This window comes from Acinonyx jubatus, chromosome X, assembly GCF_027475565.1.
Source record: "Acinonyx jubatus isolate Ajub_Pintada_27869175 chromosome X, VMU_Ajub_asm_v1.0, whole genome shotgun sequence".
NCBI classification, from domain to species: Eukaryota; Metazoa; Chordata; class Mammalia; order Carnivora; family Felidae; genus Acinonyx; species Acinonyx jubatus.
In genome coordinates, this window is record NC_069389.1 from 81,416,928 (window position 1) to 81,433,906 (window position 16,979).

A 16,979-nucleotide genomic window follows, 5' to 3' on the forward strand; every position below is an offset into this window, starting at 1 on the left:
CATTTTTGAGAGACAGAGAGAGAAAGAGCATGAGTGGGGAAGGGGCAGAGAGAGAGAGGGAGACACAGAATACGAAGCAGGCTCCAGGCTCTGAGCTGTCAGCACAGAGCCCGGTGCAGGGCTCGAACTCACAGACTGTGAGATCATGACCTGAGCCAAAGTCGGATGCTCAACCGACTGAGCCACCCAGGTGCCCCTGTTTTTCAAATTTTTAAAAGCAGGAGTAACTTATCTTCTTGCTTCCCCTATCCCTACCCCAAACAAAATATTATGGTGAAGTAAATATATCAGTCAAAACTAAAGTTAGTCTAACTGAAATATGTGTGTATAGTTGTGTGATGGGGGAGGGACTGCCTTTTCTAGGGTTTCTTGAAGCTGACTTTGAAAATCTTTTGCCAAGTAAATAGGGCATTGAACTGAGATATGAAAAATCTGGGTTTTGGTTTTGCCACTGTCACTAACATCGTGAGACTTGGGTGAGTCACTTGGCCTCTGTAAGCCTCATTTCCTCATCTCTTGTGTGGATATATGGTTATTTTACCTTAAAGGTTTACTTTGAGAATGGCATGCCACCTAACTGCTTTGAAAAGAAAAAGGCTACAAGCCTGCTTGTTACCTTGATAGTATAGTCCCTCATGATACACCCCTTGCAAAGTAAGTATAGTTGGTGAGAACTGATGTTGCAATTGGATGCTTGAAAAAAATTTTTTTGAAGAACTACAGTGCTCACTAAAAAGAAATTATCTAGCAAACACTAATTAATTTCATGCTGTAAGCTCAGTGTGGGAAATTCAATGATAAATACATGAAAATCCTCGACCTCAACTCATATATATGTATGAGGGAAACAGATAAAAAGAACCCTATATAATCTTACAAGTATAAATATAGAGCTATGTACAGAATGTTATTGGAGAACCAAAATTTGTCTGAGTGTTGGGGCAACAGGTGTTTGAGACAGCTTCACAGAAAATGTGATATCTGGTTAGAATTTTGACAAATGAGTAGGGATACCTCAGGTGGAAGAGTTCATAGGAGGGCATTTAAAAGCCCAGGGAACAACAAAGGCACAGAGCATTAAACTGGTTGAACTATTGGGTTCAGGGTTCTGTGGGTGTTTCAACATGGCCAAATACAGGGTGCATTTAGGAGACTGAGGGGACTGGTGAGAGAAGAGGCTGGAGGAACTGGCAGGGTCCAGAGCAGAAAATCTCTTAGAGGTCAATTTCAGAAATGTGGAATTTTTCCATGGGGTGCCTGGATGGCTCAGTCAGTTGAGTGTCCAACTTGAACTCAGGTCATGATCTCTCAGTTCATGGGTTTGAGCCCATGCCAGGCTCTGTGCTGACAGCTCAGAGCCTGGAACCTGCTTTGTATTCTGTGTCTCCCTCTCTCCCTTCCCTCCCCTGCTCATGCTCTGTCTCTCTCTCAAAAATAAATAAACATTAAAAAAAATTTAAAGTTAAAAAAAAGGAATGTGGACTTTTTCTTGAAGACAATAGGGAGCTATTGATGGATTCAGAGCAAGAAAGTGTCATAAATAGATTTGTGTTTTAGAAAGGCCAAGTTAGCAATAGTGTGGAGGATACAAAATGATACTGGAATTAAAAGTTGAACCAAGGGGTGCCTGGGGTGTCTCAGTTTGTTAAGCTTGTTAAGCTTCCAACTCTTTATTTCAGCCCAGGTCATGATCTCACTGTCTGTGGGTTCGAGCCCTGCAGTGGGCTCAGTGCTAACAATGCAGAGTCTGCTTGGGATTCTCTCTTTCCCTCTCTTTCTGCCCCTTACCCTCTCGCTTTCTCAAAATAAATAAATAAACTTAAAAAAGAAACTACCAAAATGAGGTCAGGGAGAATAGAGAAGGGGTGGGGACAGATTTCAGAAATATTTGAAAGGTAGGGGTGCCTGGGTGGCTCAGTCTGTTAAGCGTTCAATTTCAGCTCAGGTCATGATCCCACAGTTCCTGAGTTTGAGCCCTGCATTGGGCTCTGCGCTGACAGCTCAGAGCCTGGAGCCTGCTTTGGATTCTGTGTCTCCCTCTCTCTCTCTGCCCCTCCTCCACTTGTGCTGTCTCTCTCTCTCAAAAATAAATAAATGAACATTAAAAAAAGAAATATTTGAAAGGTAGACTCAGCAGGACTTGGTGATTGATTTGATCTGAGGGCTATGAAAGAAGGAGTTGTAAAGGATGACTCCCAGGTTTCTGGCTTAGGTCATTGGGTAGGTGGAAGTCCCACTGACCAAGATTGGGAAGATTGGTGGAGGGAGTGGGAGAGGAAGTTTGAAGGAAATTGTGAGTTGTTTGGCTATAGGCATGTTGAATTTGAGGTATTTGAGGGATTTCCAGTGGAAAGGTTCAACAGAGAATTGGAAAATAGGACTAGAGTGGTGGAGAGTCTGAACTGAAGGTAGAAATTCAAGAACCATCTGCATACAGGTTATCACAGCCATGAAAGTAGTTAAGAACAGCCAAGCAATAAGTATGCAACAAAGGGAGGTAAAATCCAAAGATGAAATCCTGGAGAATAAGGAAAACCAAGAAGCAATGGCCCAGAGGAGCAAGTGAAGACATTGGGGAATGAAAGCTGAGGAAGAAGAGAATTTCAAAGAAACTGTGATAGCTCTGACAAATGTTACATGAAGTCATGAGACATTAGGACAGAAAAGTATTGACTTGATATAGCAATTAAAAAGGAAGTGTGAGGAACATGAGAAAAGCATTTTCATGAGGAAGATAAGGGGAGGAAGCAGAGGATAGGTTACAGTCTGTTAAAGAGTAAATGGTAGTCGTGAGCATGTGGAAATATCTAATAAGAATAGGCCTTTTAAGAAAGTTGGTGATGAATGAAAAGAGAACAATAGATCAATACCTGGAGGGAAATTCAGGATCAAATGAAGGGTGGTTTTGATTTTATTTTTCATTTTTTTAAAATATTTTATTAATTTTTTTAATTTTTCAATGTTTATTATTTTTAAAGGAGGGAGGGAGGGAGAGAGAGAGAGAGAGAGAGAGAGGGAGAAAACACAAGTGGGGGAGGGGCAGAGAGAGAGGGAGACACAGAATCCAAAGCAGTATCCAGGCTCTGAGCTGTTAGCACAGAGCCCAGTGCAGGGCTTGAACTCACGGACTGCAAGATCATGACCTGAGCTGAAGTCGATGCCCAACTAACTGAGCCACCCAGGCACCCCTTAAGATTTTATTTTTAAGTAATCTCTACACCCAATGTGGAGCTTGAATCCATAACCCTTAGATCAAAATCCTGATGCTCCACTGACCAAACCAGCCAAGTACCCCTATTTTGCATTTTGAATGAGAGAGATTTTCCCTTTCTTTCCTCTCCCTCCCCTCCTCTCCCTCCCCTTTCCTCTCATCCCTACTTTTCTCCTTCCTTCACTCTTCCTCCTTCTCTATCTCCTATTCCTTCTCCCCCTCCTCCTCCTCCTCCTCTCTCTTTCTCTCTCTCTTTTAAAAAGCTGAGATTCAGAAAGAGATTAAGCAATTTGCCACGGCTATGTAATTTGTAAGCATGTTGTATACATCAGCAGGAAGAACCCAGTAAGAGTGGAAAGATTGAAAAACTAAAAAGTCCATGTGCTAGAAATTTGATATGTGTATGATTATGTGGTCTGGTCATGTAATAGCTAATCTTTACTGAGCACTTACTATGTGCCAAGCACTGAATTAAGCACTTTGCCGAAGTTATCCCATTTTATTCCCACAATAACCCTATGAGGTTGGTACTGTTATCACCTTCTTTTAACAGATGTGAACATTGAATCACAGGTTCAATGATTTGCTCAAGGCCACATAGTTATTGTGTGCTAGATCTTTCAGAGCCTTCAAATGACCCTTTAGAAGAGGAAACTGAGGCTGAGGGAGGTGAAGTCATTTGCCTAAGAGCCCATATCTAGTGAGGATTGGACCTGTAATGCAAACCTAGGCTCTGTTTGGTACCATAACCATGCCCTTAATCACTACACTGTCATGAATGGAAGCTGTTACAATAGAGTATATGTGCATATTTTTCTAGGTCCAGCTCTGTAAGACAAAAATGTTCCCCTTGAATTTAGTTGAGAGTACTAATTGCCCTTATTCCATAGAATTGATAGAGTATGCACTTCCTTGTAATGAACCACACAGTATAATGCAACCTGGGTATTTGTACATAGTCCCATGGTGAAAGCAGAGACTAAAAAAACAAAGCTAGTCAGGCGAGTAGCAACAGTTGAGTTCTCATGTGACTTTTTCAGGTGGCTTTTTCAGCAGCCATGCTTCATCTCTCCATGCAGAGAATACTCTGAATGAGAAAGCTCCTGGCTCAGGTGTCCTTCCTCCTTCCAGCCTCAGATTTGCTAACAAGCTGTTCTGATGCCACTAGTCCAAGTCTGTAGAATGTAAATGTTATCCTAGATGTGAAGTATAATAGAGCAAGCAGTATAGGGCTGGGGAGAACAGCCGAATTGCTATCCTTTCAAGAATGACTGGCTCTCCAGTGGGAACAGCACGTGGATCAGGGAGAAGTGTATTATTGTAATGCCAAAATCCCCACTTCTGTACTCGCTTGTCACTGCCAGAGTTTTCATTTGGTGATTGGTTTTTGAAATATAGTTTGATATTTATTAGTCTTCATATTTGGAATAGTATTAATGTTTAATCAGATCATTATTATTCTTTATTCAACAATGCAATTTACCAAGTTTTGATGTTTTCTTAACTTTGGTTCTATTATACCCAAGGACCAGCTTGGGTGTGTGTGTGTGTGTGTGCATGCACATGTGTGTGTGAGTTCTATCTGATTTGATAAGTCCCCTTCTAGGTCTATTTTTCTGTGATCAATAGGTTAATGGAGAGGGAATGAATAAAAATGTGCTATATAATAAACCATGTGAGAAGGCATACTTTCATTCTATATATACCTACTGAGTATTGCTATGTATCAGGAGCTGCATGAACTAAAAAGCTGTGTAAGATGCAGTCCCTGCCATCAAAGAGCTTATTCTACATTTATTCCATTCAACAAGTGATAATACTACCTGAGTTCCTAATCCCTTGATAGTTCCCATGCTTGGCTGATTTGTCTTTTATTAGCAGTGCAGCCTAGGAAGATCTTTAATCTCAACAGAGTGTATTTAAATTTAAGATTTTGACAGCCAGAAATAAGATAATAATAATTACAATCTTGAGAATAGTAAATTGAGAAGGGAGAGAGGCAAGTGGGGACACAGATTTCCAGGAGGTGATAGGTTCTGGACAAAGTTGGGACATTTGCATGGCTCAGTGAAAAGGGAATATAACTTCAAGAGTGAACTTAATATTTCAACTATAAGTGTCAGTTCTTTGGTGATAGGTGGGGAGAAAGGCTTATGGGAGAACGTAAAAGGAATAGATTGTATTCACTACCTTTCTTCCACATCAAAAGTTCTTTTTGATTTGACTGTGAATTCTGGGAGAGCAAGAGGCCCTGCTGGTGGATTGAGGGGAAAGAGGAAGACAGATTCCTGGTTTTCCAAAGAGCAGAGCAAACTGAAGGGAAAATGGAAAATCAGAAAGCCTTAACAACAACTGCATGACAATAACTCCCTTTTCTCTGGAAAAATATATGCATAAAATATTCAACTGACATTAAAGATTAACGATGAATTAATGAAAACACGCAAAGCACTTTATTTACTTAGGAAGTTTTTTTCCCCTTTAGAAAATATGCTGTTTTGGAGTGCCTGGCTAGTTCAGTTGGTGGAGCATGTGACTCTTGATCTCAGGGTCATGAGTTCAGCCCCCACATTGGGAATGGAGCCTACTTAAAAAAAGAAAAAAGAAAAAATGCTGTTTTAAAACAGAAAGTAGTGTAGGTCTCAGGAGGGATGAGTACTATGAGGATAAATGGAAGTGACTTTCAAGTGAGTCTCTTCTGTCACCTCCTGCCAACTCACTGTGGTGAAAAGCGTCCACATTCAAGAATTTCATGTTTGAATGGATTGGTAGGTGTCAGATACTTCCAGTGGGATCCAACTTTCCCATCACCCCTCCTCCATACATGTGTGGGAAGGATGAGGAAAATGAAAGTCATTTCCACCTGATTCTGACACCATGTGTCTCCCTTCTCCACTTGGGGGCTCTGATGGGGAAAGACAGTACCTTCCACCTGGCATTGCCTCTCAGTATCTTTGTGAACTCCCTTGGGCTATTATGTTGGTTGGTACTTTGGCTTCTTTGGCTCCCAGCACCAGCTGATGCACTGAATTGAGTCCCAGTTGGGCAGGCTCTATTGCTTAGTGCTGTAGCTGTCTCTAGGGCATTGTTCTTGAGACTTCCAACAGGGCAGATTTGTGCAGTTGGCCCATCTGGACAAGATCTATAACAAGTAGAGCTCTGTGCAGTAAGCTCATCTCCATAGTCCACCCCCCACTACCCCCGCCTTCGGGCTGCAGCAGCCTGACACTCCAGCCCTGCCATGGAGAGTATCAAAGAGATACTCTCTGCTCCTTTCAAAGGGGTATTGCTTGTGGCCTCTCATTGATTGGCACTACCTAGGAAGAAATGGGAAAATAGGGACTCTCTGCCCTCTTAATATCCTCCCTTAAGCCAGTCCTTTAGTTTTGAATCCAGTTGGCACCAGAGTTATAATTAATATCATCAGTAAGATTAACTTCTGGTCCAGCTGCCCTGGTCAGCCCAAATTCTCTCCTCAAAACCAAGAGACAGACGAGAGGAGTATCTCAGTGAACAGAAAAGAGCAGATGAGCTCAATAGGAAAAAGAGTGAAAGAAAGAGGTGAGCTCTTGCTTTGACTATAGGATTTGCTTTGGTCATTGGATTTATTGACTTTCAATTTGGAACACCATTTTGAGGAAGAGAGGGAGGGAGGGGATGGGAGGAATGAAACAGAGAGAAAGAGAGAGAGAGAGAGAGAGAGAGAGAGAGAGAGAGAGAAAGAGAGAGAGAGAGAGAGATTAGGTTCACATAGGTACTTATTCTAGGTCCAGAGAAATGGACAAGATATTTAAGAGATCATTGTGTCACCCATCTTCCAGCTGTTAGCCCTATACTTTAATCTTCCCTTTTTCAGTTCTTCATAGTTGTGTCACTTCAAAGGATTCAGCATACCAGACCCATGCTTCCCCATGTCCCATTGGTATTTCAGACCTGAAATGGGCTCTTTCACATCCTCTCTATTCTGACATTTCTGGTAGCTTCCACTGACTGCCACCCTTACTCACTGTGGAAGGAGAAGAAAAACAAGAGAAGGGTTAAGAAATAACTGCAACTTATGGGGCTTTAACTTCTACAACTACTACTCTGATGTTGGCCAAGTCAATGTTTGTCCAGGATCGGGTCTTCTATATGCCTAGTTCCTTTCCAGGAAGCTTGAAGCCCACGTTATCCTGGACAAAGTTGAATGGCACTTTTATTTGCTCACTAAAAGAAGGTTAAAGAGCAAGTTGAAAATGAGGGATCCTGGGAAACAAAAAGATTTCAGAGAAAAAGAAACAAATGATAGCCCAGCCAACAAAAGATACTGTTAGGATATTTTCTATATTTTACTCCTTCCAGGTCCTACTACCTTGGATTTCACTTTTTTTTGAAGGTTTTCTAACATCACTAAGTTTCTTAAAGAGTAAGAATTTTTCTCTTTTTACACTCCTGAGCAGCCAAACATACCCTGCCACCATACTAGTTAGGGAATAAAACAAATATTTCTGAGACCTGGAAGTTCAGATGAATCTGGAAGGGTGTATTTTCTGAGAGTCCAAGATTCCTGACTACATTTCTGACAGTGTTGAACATCCTAGGAGATTTGAAGACCTCTCTGTTGAGTAATATAGCAATACCCTACCTCAGTGCAGCCCATGACTGTTCCCACCTTGCTGAGAGGTAGGGAACCTGTCACCCTACCTTCTTCCCATAGTCAAGGACAAATGACTGGGTCACAAAAGGCAGCATTTGTGGATGAAAAAGACTCCCTATTTGAGCCTGTGGTAGGAGGGACAGAGGACAGAGCAAAGGCCAGGCTCTGGGTGGGAGGTAACAGCATGAAGAATGGTGCAGGTTAAGATAACAAATACCAGAATATAGTAGCAATGATCTGAAAATTCTCCACTGGAGAATTGGAAAACAGACAGGCTCCAGCAAGGGAAAAAGGTCATCCTGGACTCAGAAATATGGCCAAACCTTACTCTCATGAGAAATGGGATAGCATGGAGAATAACTGGATTCAAGCAGATAAGCCATCTTTCTAAGTACAGCCACCACTGGCACCATGCAGTGTAGACATGCATAGCTTTGGGATTGGCTGTTGAGGTTCCAGAAATGAACTCTCCAAGCTCCTGATGGAATCTAATGGAGGGGGAATCTCACACAGGAAGAAGCAGGAAGACAACAGCTGGACTTTCTAGCCCTTAGCCGTACCCTATTCACAGTGCCTGGTGGATATCTTCTGACCGTAGGACTTTATGGACAACCCAGTAGAAGATGTTGAAGATGAGGAAAGTGAAAGGGAAGACAGCCCGGGAGAAGGTGTCAATCCTCTTGGCTTGCTCCACGTAAAGTTTCTGCATGGTTTCTCCCCCCCTTAGAAGAGGGGCTGGAGGTTGGGGTGTATAAATGTCAGAACTCTCCTTTGGACCTCCATCCCTTGCCTGCAGGCAGTGGCCTAGGCCATAGCCACGGAAATAGAAGTGACATTCTTGGATGATATCTTCCTCCTGAAATTGCATGGCAGAAAAGACAGAATTTGAGGTTATAGCTCTAAGGCAGAGGAATAGAGACCAGGCCACACACAAATATCTCATAGGTGATGCTATGCAGACAGGTAACTTGGTACACAAGACCACTGCATGCTTTTTATGGCCACAAAACTCATGAGATAGATGTATGCTCAGCAACTATTCATGGTACATATGGTATATTTTATGATTCCGTTTGCAGATAAATCCCAAGATGCCTTTTTAAAATGCATAACATCATTTAGAGCCATCTAAAACCCAGCGAAGTGCCAACCCACTGTGAGAAAGATATCTCAATGCCAAGTTATCTCTGACTGGTGATCAACAGAATAAACAGAACAATAAAACCTTTAGAATGCACAGTTAAGATATTTAGACTTGGTGAACTTGACTTGAATGACTTTCAAAAGCTGCAGGATTAATTCTCCTTCTATGTAGTATCTTTTAAAAAATTGTTTATCTCCATTCAAAGTTGAAAATTCCAAAAGTTTTAAATAACCTCGTTGGTCATCCAAGTTACGGTAAAGCTGATTACTCTATTGCAGATACATGTGCTTCTCTACAACTCAGCAGATTTTGACAAAGGGGTCAGTACATCTAGGGTAACATTTATTACCCAATACATATTCCATTTATGTAGAATATATGCATTATCATGAACACATTAGCATTGGGGAAATAAATTTTATATCAGCATTAAATAATGTAGCAGCTACACAAAGTTCATTTATCCAATAGTCAGCGGATAACCTTAAGTAGCTATAATAGTTGGAAAGTGAAGTAAGTAAGGACAGAAAGAGAGATAGAGGGAAAGATAGAGACAGAGGAATAGGGAGAGGGAGAGATATAAAGAAGGAGACATAGAAATAAAAAGAGAAAGGACCAAAGCCCCTGAGCTATCAATAGAGAGAGCTTTACTCATATGAGAGCCCTACAGGCCCCTACTCACAGCCTATTTACTCTTAGCTTATATACAACCCAGACACACCTAATTTTGTCTACTTCTAAAGCACACACTGCCATTATAAATGATGGTTCACAGTCTGGAAAATAGAGGACAGCTAAGTACACACTAGAACCTAAAAATACTTCATTCAAATATGGTTACAATTTTTGCAAGTGTTGATGTTTACAGGAGTAAAAGCTTCAGCTATCTAGGAAATCACCTAAAGTGAAATGCCCCCTTGTGGGATGATACCAACTACCTTCTTGGTTTGCCTAGGACTGGGGGCTTCCTGAGACTCAGGACATTTAGTGCTAAAACAGAATAGTGTATACGTATACTGAATTGATATGCCATATATCTGTATATTTATATATGTATATATATACATGTATATATGTGTATGTATATATATATGTATGTATGTATATATATAACGTGGATAAAGTAGGTTTTAAACACATTGTAGAGTTAGAAGGACATCATAGGGTCTTTATAATGGGACCTTTGCAGCTATGGTAACACACTGAAAAGTGGCTTCATAGGTGAGATATTGGTGTGGTGGGTCCCAGTAGCCCTTGATTATTACTTCACTAGAAGGCTGAGTCTGTCGCTGGGCATCAGGAACAGGCAAGTTCAGGCCAGATATTTACCAACAGATTCCATCTCTTTCTGTTTCCTTTGGGCTCATAGGACAGACCTTGGGAAGGGCATTGGTCTTGTTCACTGCCATGTACCCAGCATGGTGCCTGGTATCCAGTAGGTACCCAGTAGATATCAGTTGAATGAATGAATGGACTGATGAGACATATGCTTTAGAATATAAGACAGGGAATGGCTTTGTTCTCATGAAGCTGGCATCCTCTTAGCGTCTCAAACTGAAGAGTCTACTCAGAAGAGAGTCTTAGTTACAAAGTGCTTGGCAGAAAAAATGATTATTCCTTGTCCCACCCATGCACAATGGCCTGATGCCCTTCATCCTCTAAAAAAAAAATGGCACTTTTGGCATAGGGAAGAATATAAGTTTGCCAACCAGAGAGCTTTGCCACCCAATCTCTGATTTTGCCAGTCTCTGTGAAGAGAGTTGTATATGTGTAGGCCAGAGGCAATTCACTACTGTGGCTTTGCTTTGACCCTGAGTGGCAGTAGGGCAGCCTTAGCAGTCTGCTCAAAATTACTTCCATAACCTTTCACCAGAGGCCGTGTCTCACCTCACCTGTATATTCTAGTTCATTTTTATACTTTTCCTACATGGCATTTGTGTTGGACCCATTTTGGAAATGAAGAACCAGAGGTAAACAAAATATCTTTCAAGTAATTGAAACATGAGGGAGGAAAAAAATTTCCTCTTTTGCTTTCCATTTCAGGGTCCCTCAGACCCCTAGTTCCCCACTGCTCATTCTTGTCTCCTCAGCCTCTCAGCTCCTCAGCTAGAGGATAAAAGTATGGAATACATTTGTTTGCCAAAGACTCTGAAAAAGAAAGTTGAATCCACCTGCCGTTTTCTGTTTCTATAGATTCATTTACTTCTTTTCTCCAATCATAGTAAATATGTAAATTTTTACTATTTTACTATTTACTATAGTAAATCATAGTAAATCTAAAGGGAATTATTTGGAAAAAATTTACCAGGCTGAAAAAAAGCTATCCCTCATGGGACAAAATATATGACCTCTAGAGTAAGCTGCCCTTGATTCTTTTTGATTTTAACATATTGTACCACTTGCAGTTGGTGACAAAGATAAGTGGTCTGAAATCCAAGGGTTGGGGTCTTAGATAGGAGTATTATCTATTTAAGCCAAATTCTGAGGTGTGTTTGGGGAGGGGGGAGGGACAATGGAGACTTAAACACCACTTAGTGGCTTCCATGGCTATTGAAATAGAATATTTTTGTTGCAGGTATCTATAGGGGAGGACAGCTGGGCGCTAGAGAGTAAAGATATTCCAAAACCAAGTTGGGGAAGGAATGAACAATGTGAGAGGTAAGGTGTGGATATGGGAAAGAGTGATAGGTATTTAGTAATATGTATTGAAGTGAATGAAAAGAAGAGATTGGAGAGTGGGGGGAAGTGCTGGCAGAAGGAGAGAGACAAGCAGGGTTCTGGGACTAAGCCCCTGAGAGGACTTGGCAGTATTTTGAAATTTCTTCCATTTCTCAAGTTATTCTGCTGATAATGGCAAGGCCTCCTCTCTGTTTAGCTTGAAATACTGCCCTCTCCAATGAGCCTGCAAAGGTTGGTAGAATAGGTAACATGGTTGCTGTGTCCAGAGCCTAGTGCTAAGGCCTGTTGATTTTATAAAAAAAGAGAGTCAGACCCTTCCCTGTGAAGCTCATAGCCTAACTGGGAAGACAAAGCAGAAATGTAGGGAAAAGAAATTAAACTATTTTAGACAGTGACATGAAAAGAGACCACCATGCAGTGGAGATGGGTGGTTGAGGAGAGATTAGAGAACATGACTAAGCCTGGAGCTTGATGAACAGCTGGCTGACTCCTAAAATACTCCTAACTTCCTCTTGGCTAAGGGCTCCCTGAAAATCATATGGTTGCTCTCCCCTCCCCTAAGAGGCTCCTCTCAGACCAAAGACTCCAGCTTTTCTAGCTGGAACAGCACAGCCCAGAGAGAGGTTCTAGAAATAGATTAACTCTGCATAAACTTTTCCTGCCAGCTCAGTGGCCTCCAGGATTCCTGCTACAGTTCCACTGCAATGGTAATGGCTTTAGGAAACCCGAAAAGGGACATGGGCTAATGGCACAGGTTTTGATTTTCAGGTTTTATTTATATTAGTAATAAGCCCGGCCCACTTTTTGGCAGGATTCAGGAGCCTAAGTGGGGCCCAGGCCGTAGTTATAACTTTGTAATAATTGACCACTGGTTATGACAGATTCCATTTGATGTCGGGATCAACATATATATGACCAGGAAGGGATAGGCTGTGGGCAATTGGGGGCTGGAGAGGTGCAGGGAAGGAGGTGGGACTAGTGTCAATCTGGGGTAGCTCTACAGTAATTGCAGCAGTACTCTGTTGCTAGGACACTCACAAAGGCAATTTAGCTAGCAAAAGGACACTGAAAATGTTTGGCAGCAGGTAGGCATTGAGAAGGCATCAAGATTAAAACCCCTATAAAGATAAGATTTTGGTAGCTGAAGGCAGGTTTGACACAGATAAAGAGGGGGTAGTTACAGTTACCTTAGAAAAGGGAGCATTCTCTTTTCTTTCCCTTCTTTCAAGTCTAATATTATTTTTCTAACACTCAGCATGCGATAGGAAAGGTTTTAAGCCTCCTGAAGGAGTCCTACTCAAGGAGATGCAGTTGTGGATCAATCCACTAGAGGGCATGTTTCTCAGTGCTTGACTAAAGTCCAGGCAAGAACTGATGAATTCTGACAAACCAATAGATGAAACAGGAGCCCTGCTTTCAGCAGAAAGGGATCTTAGCTAAGGACATGAGATCCAGGAGTTGGTTTTTAAAGATATTTTTAGTGTGTACATATGGTTGGGCACTCCAGAAGCAACTGAGGTGGGAGGTGGGGTATTTGGAAGAGAGAAAATCTTAGTGCTGGAGTGGCCCCAATAGGCTACAACCAGTGGGATCAGATCATTTTCTCTCCCCTAAGAGGTCATATGTGTACATTCTCTGGCTTTAAAGCCTCCAAATTGGACAGAAAACAAGGAGTCAGAGCTCAAGATAGACCAGAACTCTGATGATTAGGCCGACAGTATGTAGCTCAGCAAAGGCTTTTGGCTTTGCACATAATTGGGCACTTGCTTCTGTGAAAGTGGCCCAGGAACCTCTGTTGTCATGACAACATACCTAGCACCCATTGTCTGGAATATGGGGAGGGGCAAACTGCCTCTGTTGTCAGGGTCACAAGATCTCTATTTCCCCTGGGTGATCATTCTGCTGTAGAAGAAATGGGGTTAACAAACAAGAGTGAGGGAGAACAACACCTCACACCCAACAACTCTGATACACCCAACAACTCTGATGCACCCAATGAAGATCAAGGTGAAGAAATCCAACAGCCAGAAGAGGCAAGTAGTGGTTTTCAATTCCAGCTTAGCTATGGGGACCCTCTTATAATGCTTCTCTAGAAAGGCCCCAATGCCGGACTCTTGAATTCTTAACCACCAATCAATGTATGGCAACCTGGGGTACCTTCCTCCTGGGTGAGGGGAGAGCCAGGGAAAACCATTACTAATTCTCAAAGTAATCTCATATTGACTAAATTGACAAGGTTCTAATACTAGCTAACATTTTTTTCAGTGTTTATTATGTGTCAGGCACTGTTTCATGCTTTTTTTTTAAAGTTATTTATCCCGTGATAAATTATTTCAGTAGTTTCCCAAGGAGACAATATCTCTGTGTCTCTCATTTACCTTGATAGCTTTTTAAAAAACATTTTATTTTTAAGTGATCCCTATACCCAATGTAAGGCTTGAACTCATGATCCTGATATCAAGAGTCACATGCTCTTTTTTTAAAAGAAAGAGAGACAGTGAGAGCAGGGGAGGGGCAGAGAGAGGGAGAGAGAATCCCAAGTAGGCTCTGCACTGTCAGCACAGAGCCCACGAACTGCGAGGTCATGACCTGAGCCAAAACCAAGAGTCAGATGCTTAACTGATTGAGCCACCCAGGTGCCCCGAGAGTCACATGCTTTTCTGACTGAGCCAGCCAGGCACCCCTGTATGTCCATGCTCTTAATCACTCTACTAGACTGCTCTTACAGGGATTAACGTCTCATTGGACAGATAAAAAAATGGAATCAAAGAGGTTAAAATACTTAGCTTATCTGTGACCAGCCTAGGACTAGAATCCAGGGTTCCTGACTGCCTGTCTAGACCTTATAGCACTATGTTGGGTCTTGGTTTGTGGGAAGAGTAGTAGGTAGGAAGGAGTTCAAAGGAGAAAGGAAGTGGGCCCCTCTCTAGTTATATTTACCATACATTGGCGCCTCTGCCTTCTTCGAAGTCGCATGAATTCCTTATGCTGACGGGAGACAAAATTGACAGCAGCATACTCCAGCAGGGCTGCGAACACGAAGAGCAGGCACACAGCCATCCAGATGTCGATTGCCTTCACGTAGGACACCTGCAACATCCACCAACAGAACAGTCAACCTTCTTGGAGCCTTTCCATGGTCTATCCAGTGGTTTGCCAGCCCATATCAACTGCCTGCTATTCTTCAGTTTTATCCTGAATTTCTCCTGGTTTTTAAAGAAGCTTTCCACAATATGTCCCATTGCCTGAAGGCCCTTGTGAAAGAGATTGGGCTACCCATCATCCTTTACTTCTCTGCACTCTCCACCCTCCACTTCCATCTCCCTTTCCTCCCTACACTTCTTTTCCTTCTTTCTTTTATTCCTTTGTCACTTCTGCTTCTGTTCCTGTTTATTATTCTTTTCATTATTATCTTCTTCTGATTCTCTTCTTTCAATAAACAGCAATGAACATGAACACTGCTTTTGTTTGCCCTCTGTTACTCTCCTAAGGTTCTCACAGCTCTGATGGAAATTGGGCACGGTTTGTTACTCCCGTGTGAGACGTGTGAGGACACTTGAGGCCTAAAGAGGAAAAGTCTTAGCCAAGATTACCCAGTGAGAAGTTGGCACTAGGATTTGGGGGTTCTGGGCTTTCAGTTCAGCATCACTGCTATTCATCGAGGCTACAGTCTCAATATCAGACTAGGAATTCCTTCCTTTCCCTCCTCTACCCCCATTATTCTCTTAACCCTGTGTTTTTTTTTCTTCTGCTCTTTATGAGAGGACCTGCTACACCTGTTGGGATGAGCACTGGGTGTTGTATGCAAACCAATTTGACAATAAATTATATTTAATATAAAAAATAATAATAAAAAAAGAGAGGCCCTCCTAAAGAATTGAGCTCGGTGGCCCAAGGGAATGCCACTCAACCCCCAGCTATAGACACTTCTTTAATTTCAAGGTGCTGTTGGCATTTACCTTTCTGGTTCTTAGTGCTCTCCTCTCACTACCTGCCTTGGAAGCCTTTAAGTACTTTTCTCTTCCATTTCCCTTGTGAAGATTGAACACTTACCTCTCCTGGAATGCGGTTATGGCTGAGTGGGGCCAGGAGAGGTACAGAACTTAGGTTTATGAAGTCCTTTCACCTCCTCAACCAGATGAACCCCCTACATAGTTTTGAGCTGCTGAGCCCACCTCATGGGAGTCCCCAGTTGGAGTAGGATTCATGAAAGACAACCTCTTTTACCAGCTATTTTGGGCAGTGAGGGTGCTATAGGCTCCAAGTAAGGAGCAGGTCTCACTGGATAAACCTTCTACTGTAGTGGTTCTTGTGATGCCATCCCCCCACCCCTGCCTCTTTACCTGAGTCGAATTTGGCAATGTTTAGAGATATTTTTAGTTGCACAATTTGGGGAAGGGTTGCTACTGGCATCTAGTGGGTAGAGGCCAGGGATGCTGCTAAACATACTATAATGCACAGGACTCCTCCCCCACCCCCACACATAGACATACATATACACAACAATTATAAGGTCAATAGTGCTAAGGTTGAGAAAACCTGCTCTCTTTTAAGACAATTCCACCAAGGCAACCCTGATTAAGCATCCCTTGGTGTTTCCACTTTGCTGCCTATTAAGAGGGCATCCTATTTCATTCACCATCTCCCAGTCCCACTGTGTCCCCAGGGATGTCAAGTAAGTGCTATGAAAATCCATAATAAGGTAATGACAAGGGAGGTCCATGAAGGGCTTTGGACCATCAAAAGAAAGGACACCTCAAGCCACAGGAATGAAGTCTTATTAACAATAGTGTATCAATAATACACCTTAAATATCTGTGGAATCCATCCACTCACTATCCTAGCTCATCTGAATGACTCCACACTTTCTGAAATGGTCTCCCTGCAGCTATGCTTGCCACCTACAATCTGTTTTCCAGACAGCAGCTAGAGTTTTGTTTTCAAAATGTAAACCTAATTATATCATTCCTCTGCTTACAACCTTCATGGCTCTCCATTATTTTTACAATACAGTTTATGCTCCCCTTAGCATGACATTTAGCCCCTTGCCTACTTCTTCAGCCTCATCTTGTCTCTTGTAATCTGTGACTCTCCCATGATAAATTTTTTCAGTAGTTTCCCAAGGAGAAAATCTCTCTGTGTTTCTCATTTACCTATTGCTTTAAAAAAAAAAACACTTTGTTTTTAAGTAATCTCTATACCCAACATGGGGCTTGAACTCACAACGCTGAGATCAAGAGTCACATGCTCCACCAACTGAGCCAACCAGGTACCCCAACCTCGATAACTTTTAAATGTTCACTTTATAT

At 42.1% G+C, this 16,979-nt stretch overlaps 1 protein-coding gene across 1 annotated transcript in view; it reads left to right on the top strand.

Moving 5' to 3' along the window:
• The window catches only part of TMEM31 (transmembrane protein 31), a 27,409-nt gene extending 11,784 nt beyond the window's left edge, over positions 1–15,625 (top strand). The window contains exons 2-3 of the mRNA XM_053201490.1: positions 11,567–13,703; positions 14,685–15,625. Coding sequence (XP_053057465.1) covers positions 13,584–13,703; positions 14,685–15,092 — 528 coding nt within the window. The 5' untranslated portion in view covers positions 11,567–13,583 and the 3' untranslated portion in view covers positions 15,093–15,625. The remainder of the gene's footprint in view (positions 1–11,566; positions 13,704–14,684) is intronic.
• Positions 15,626–16,979: the final 1,354 nt, after the last annotated feature.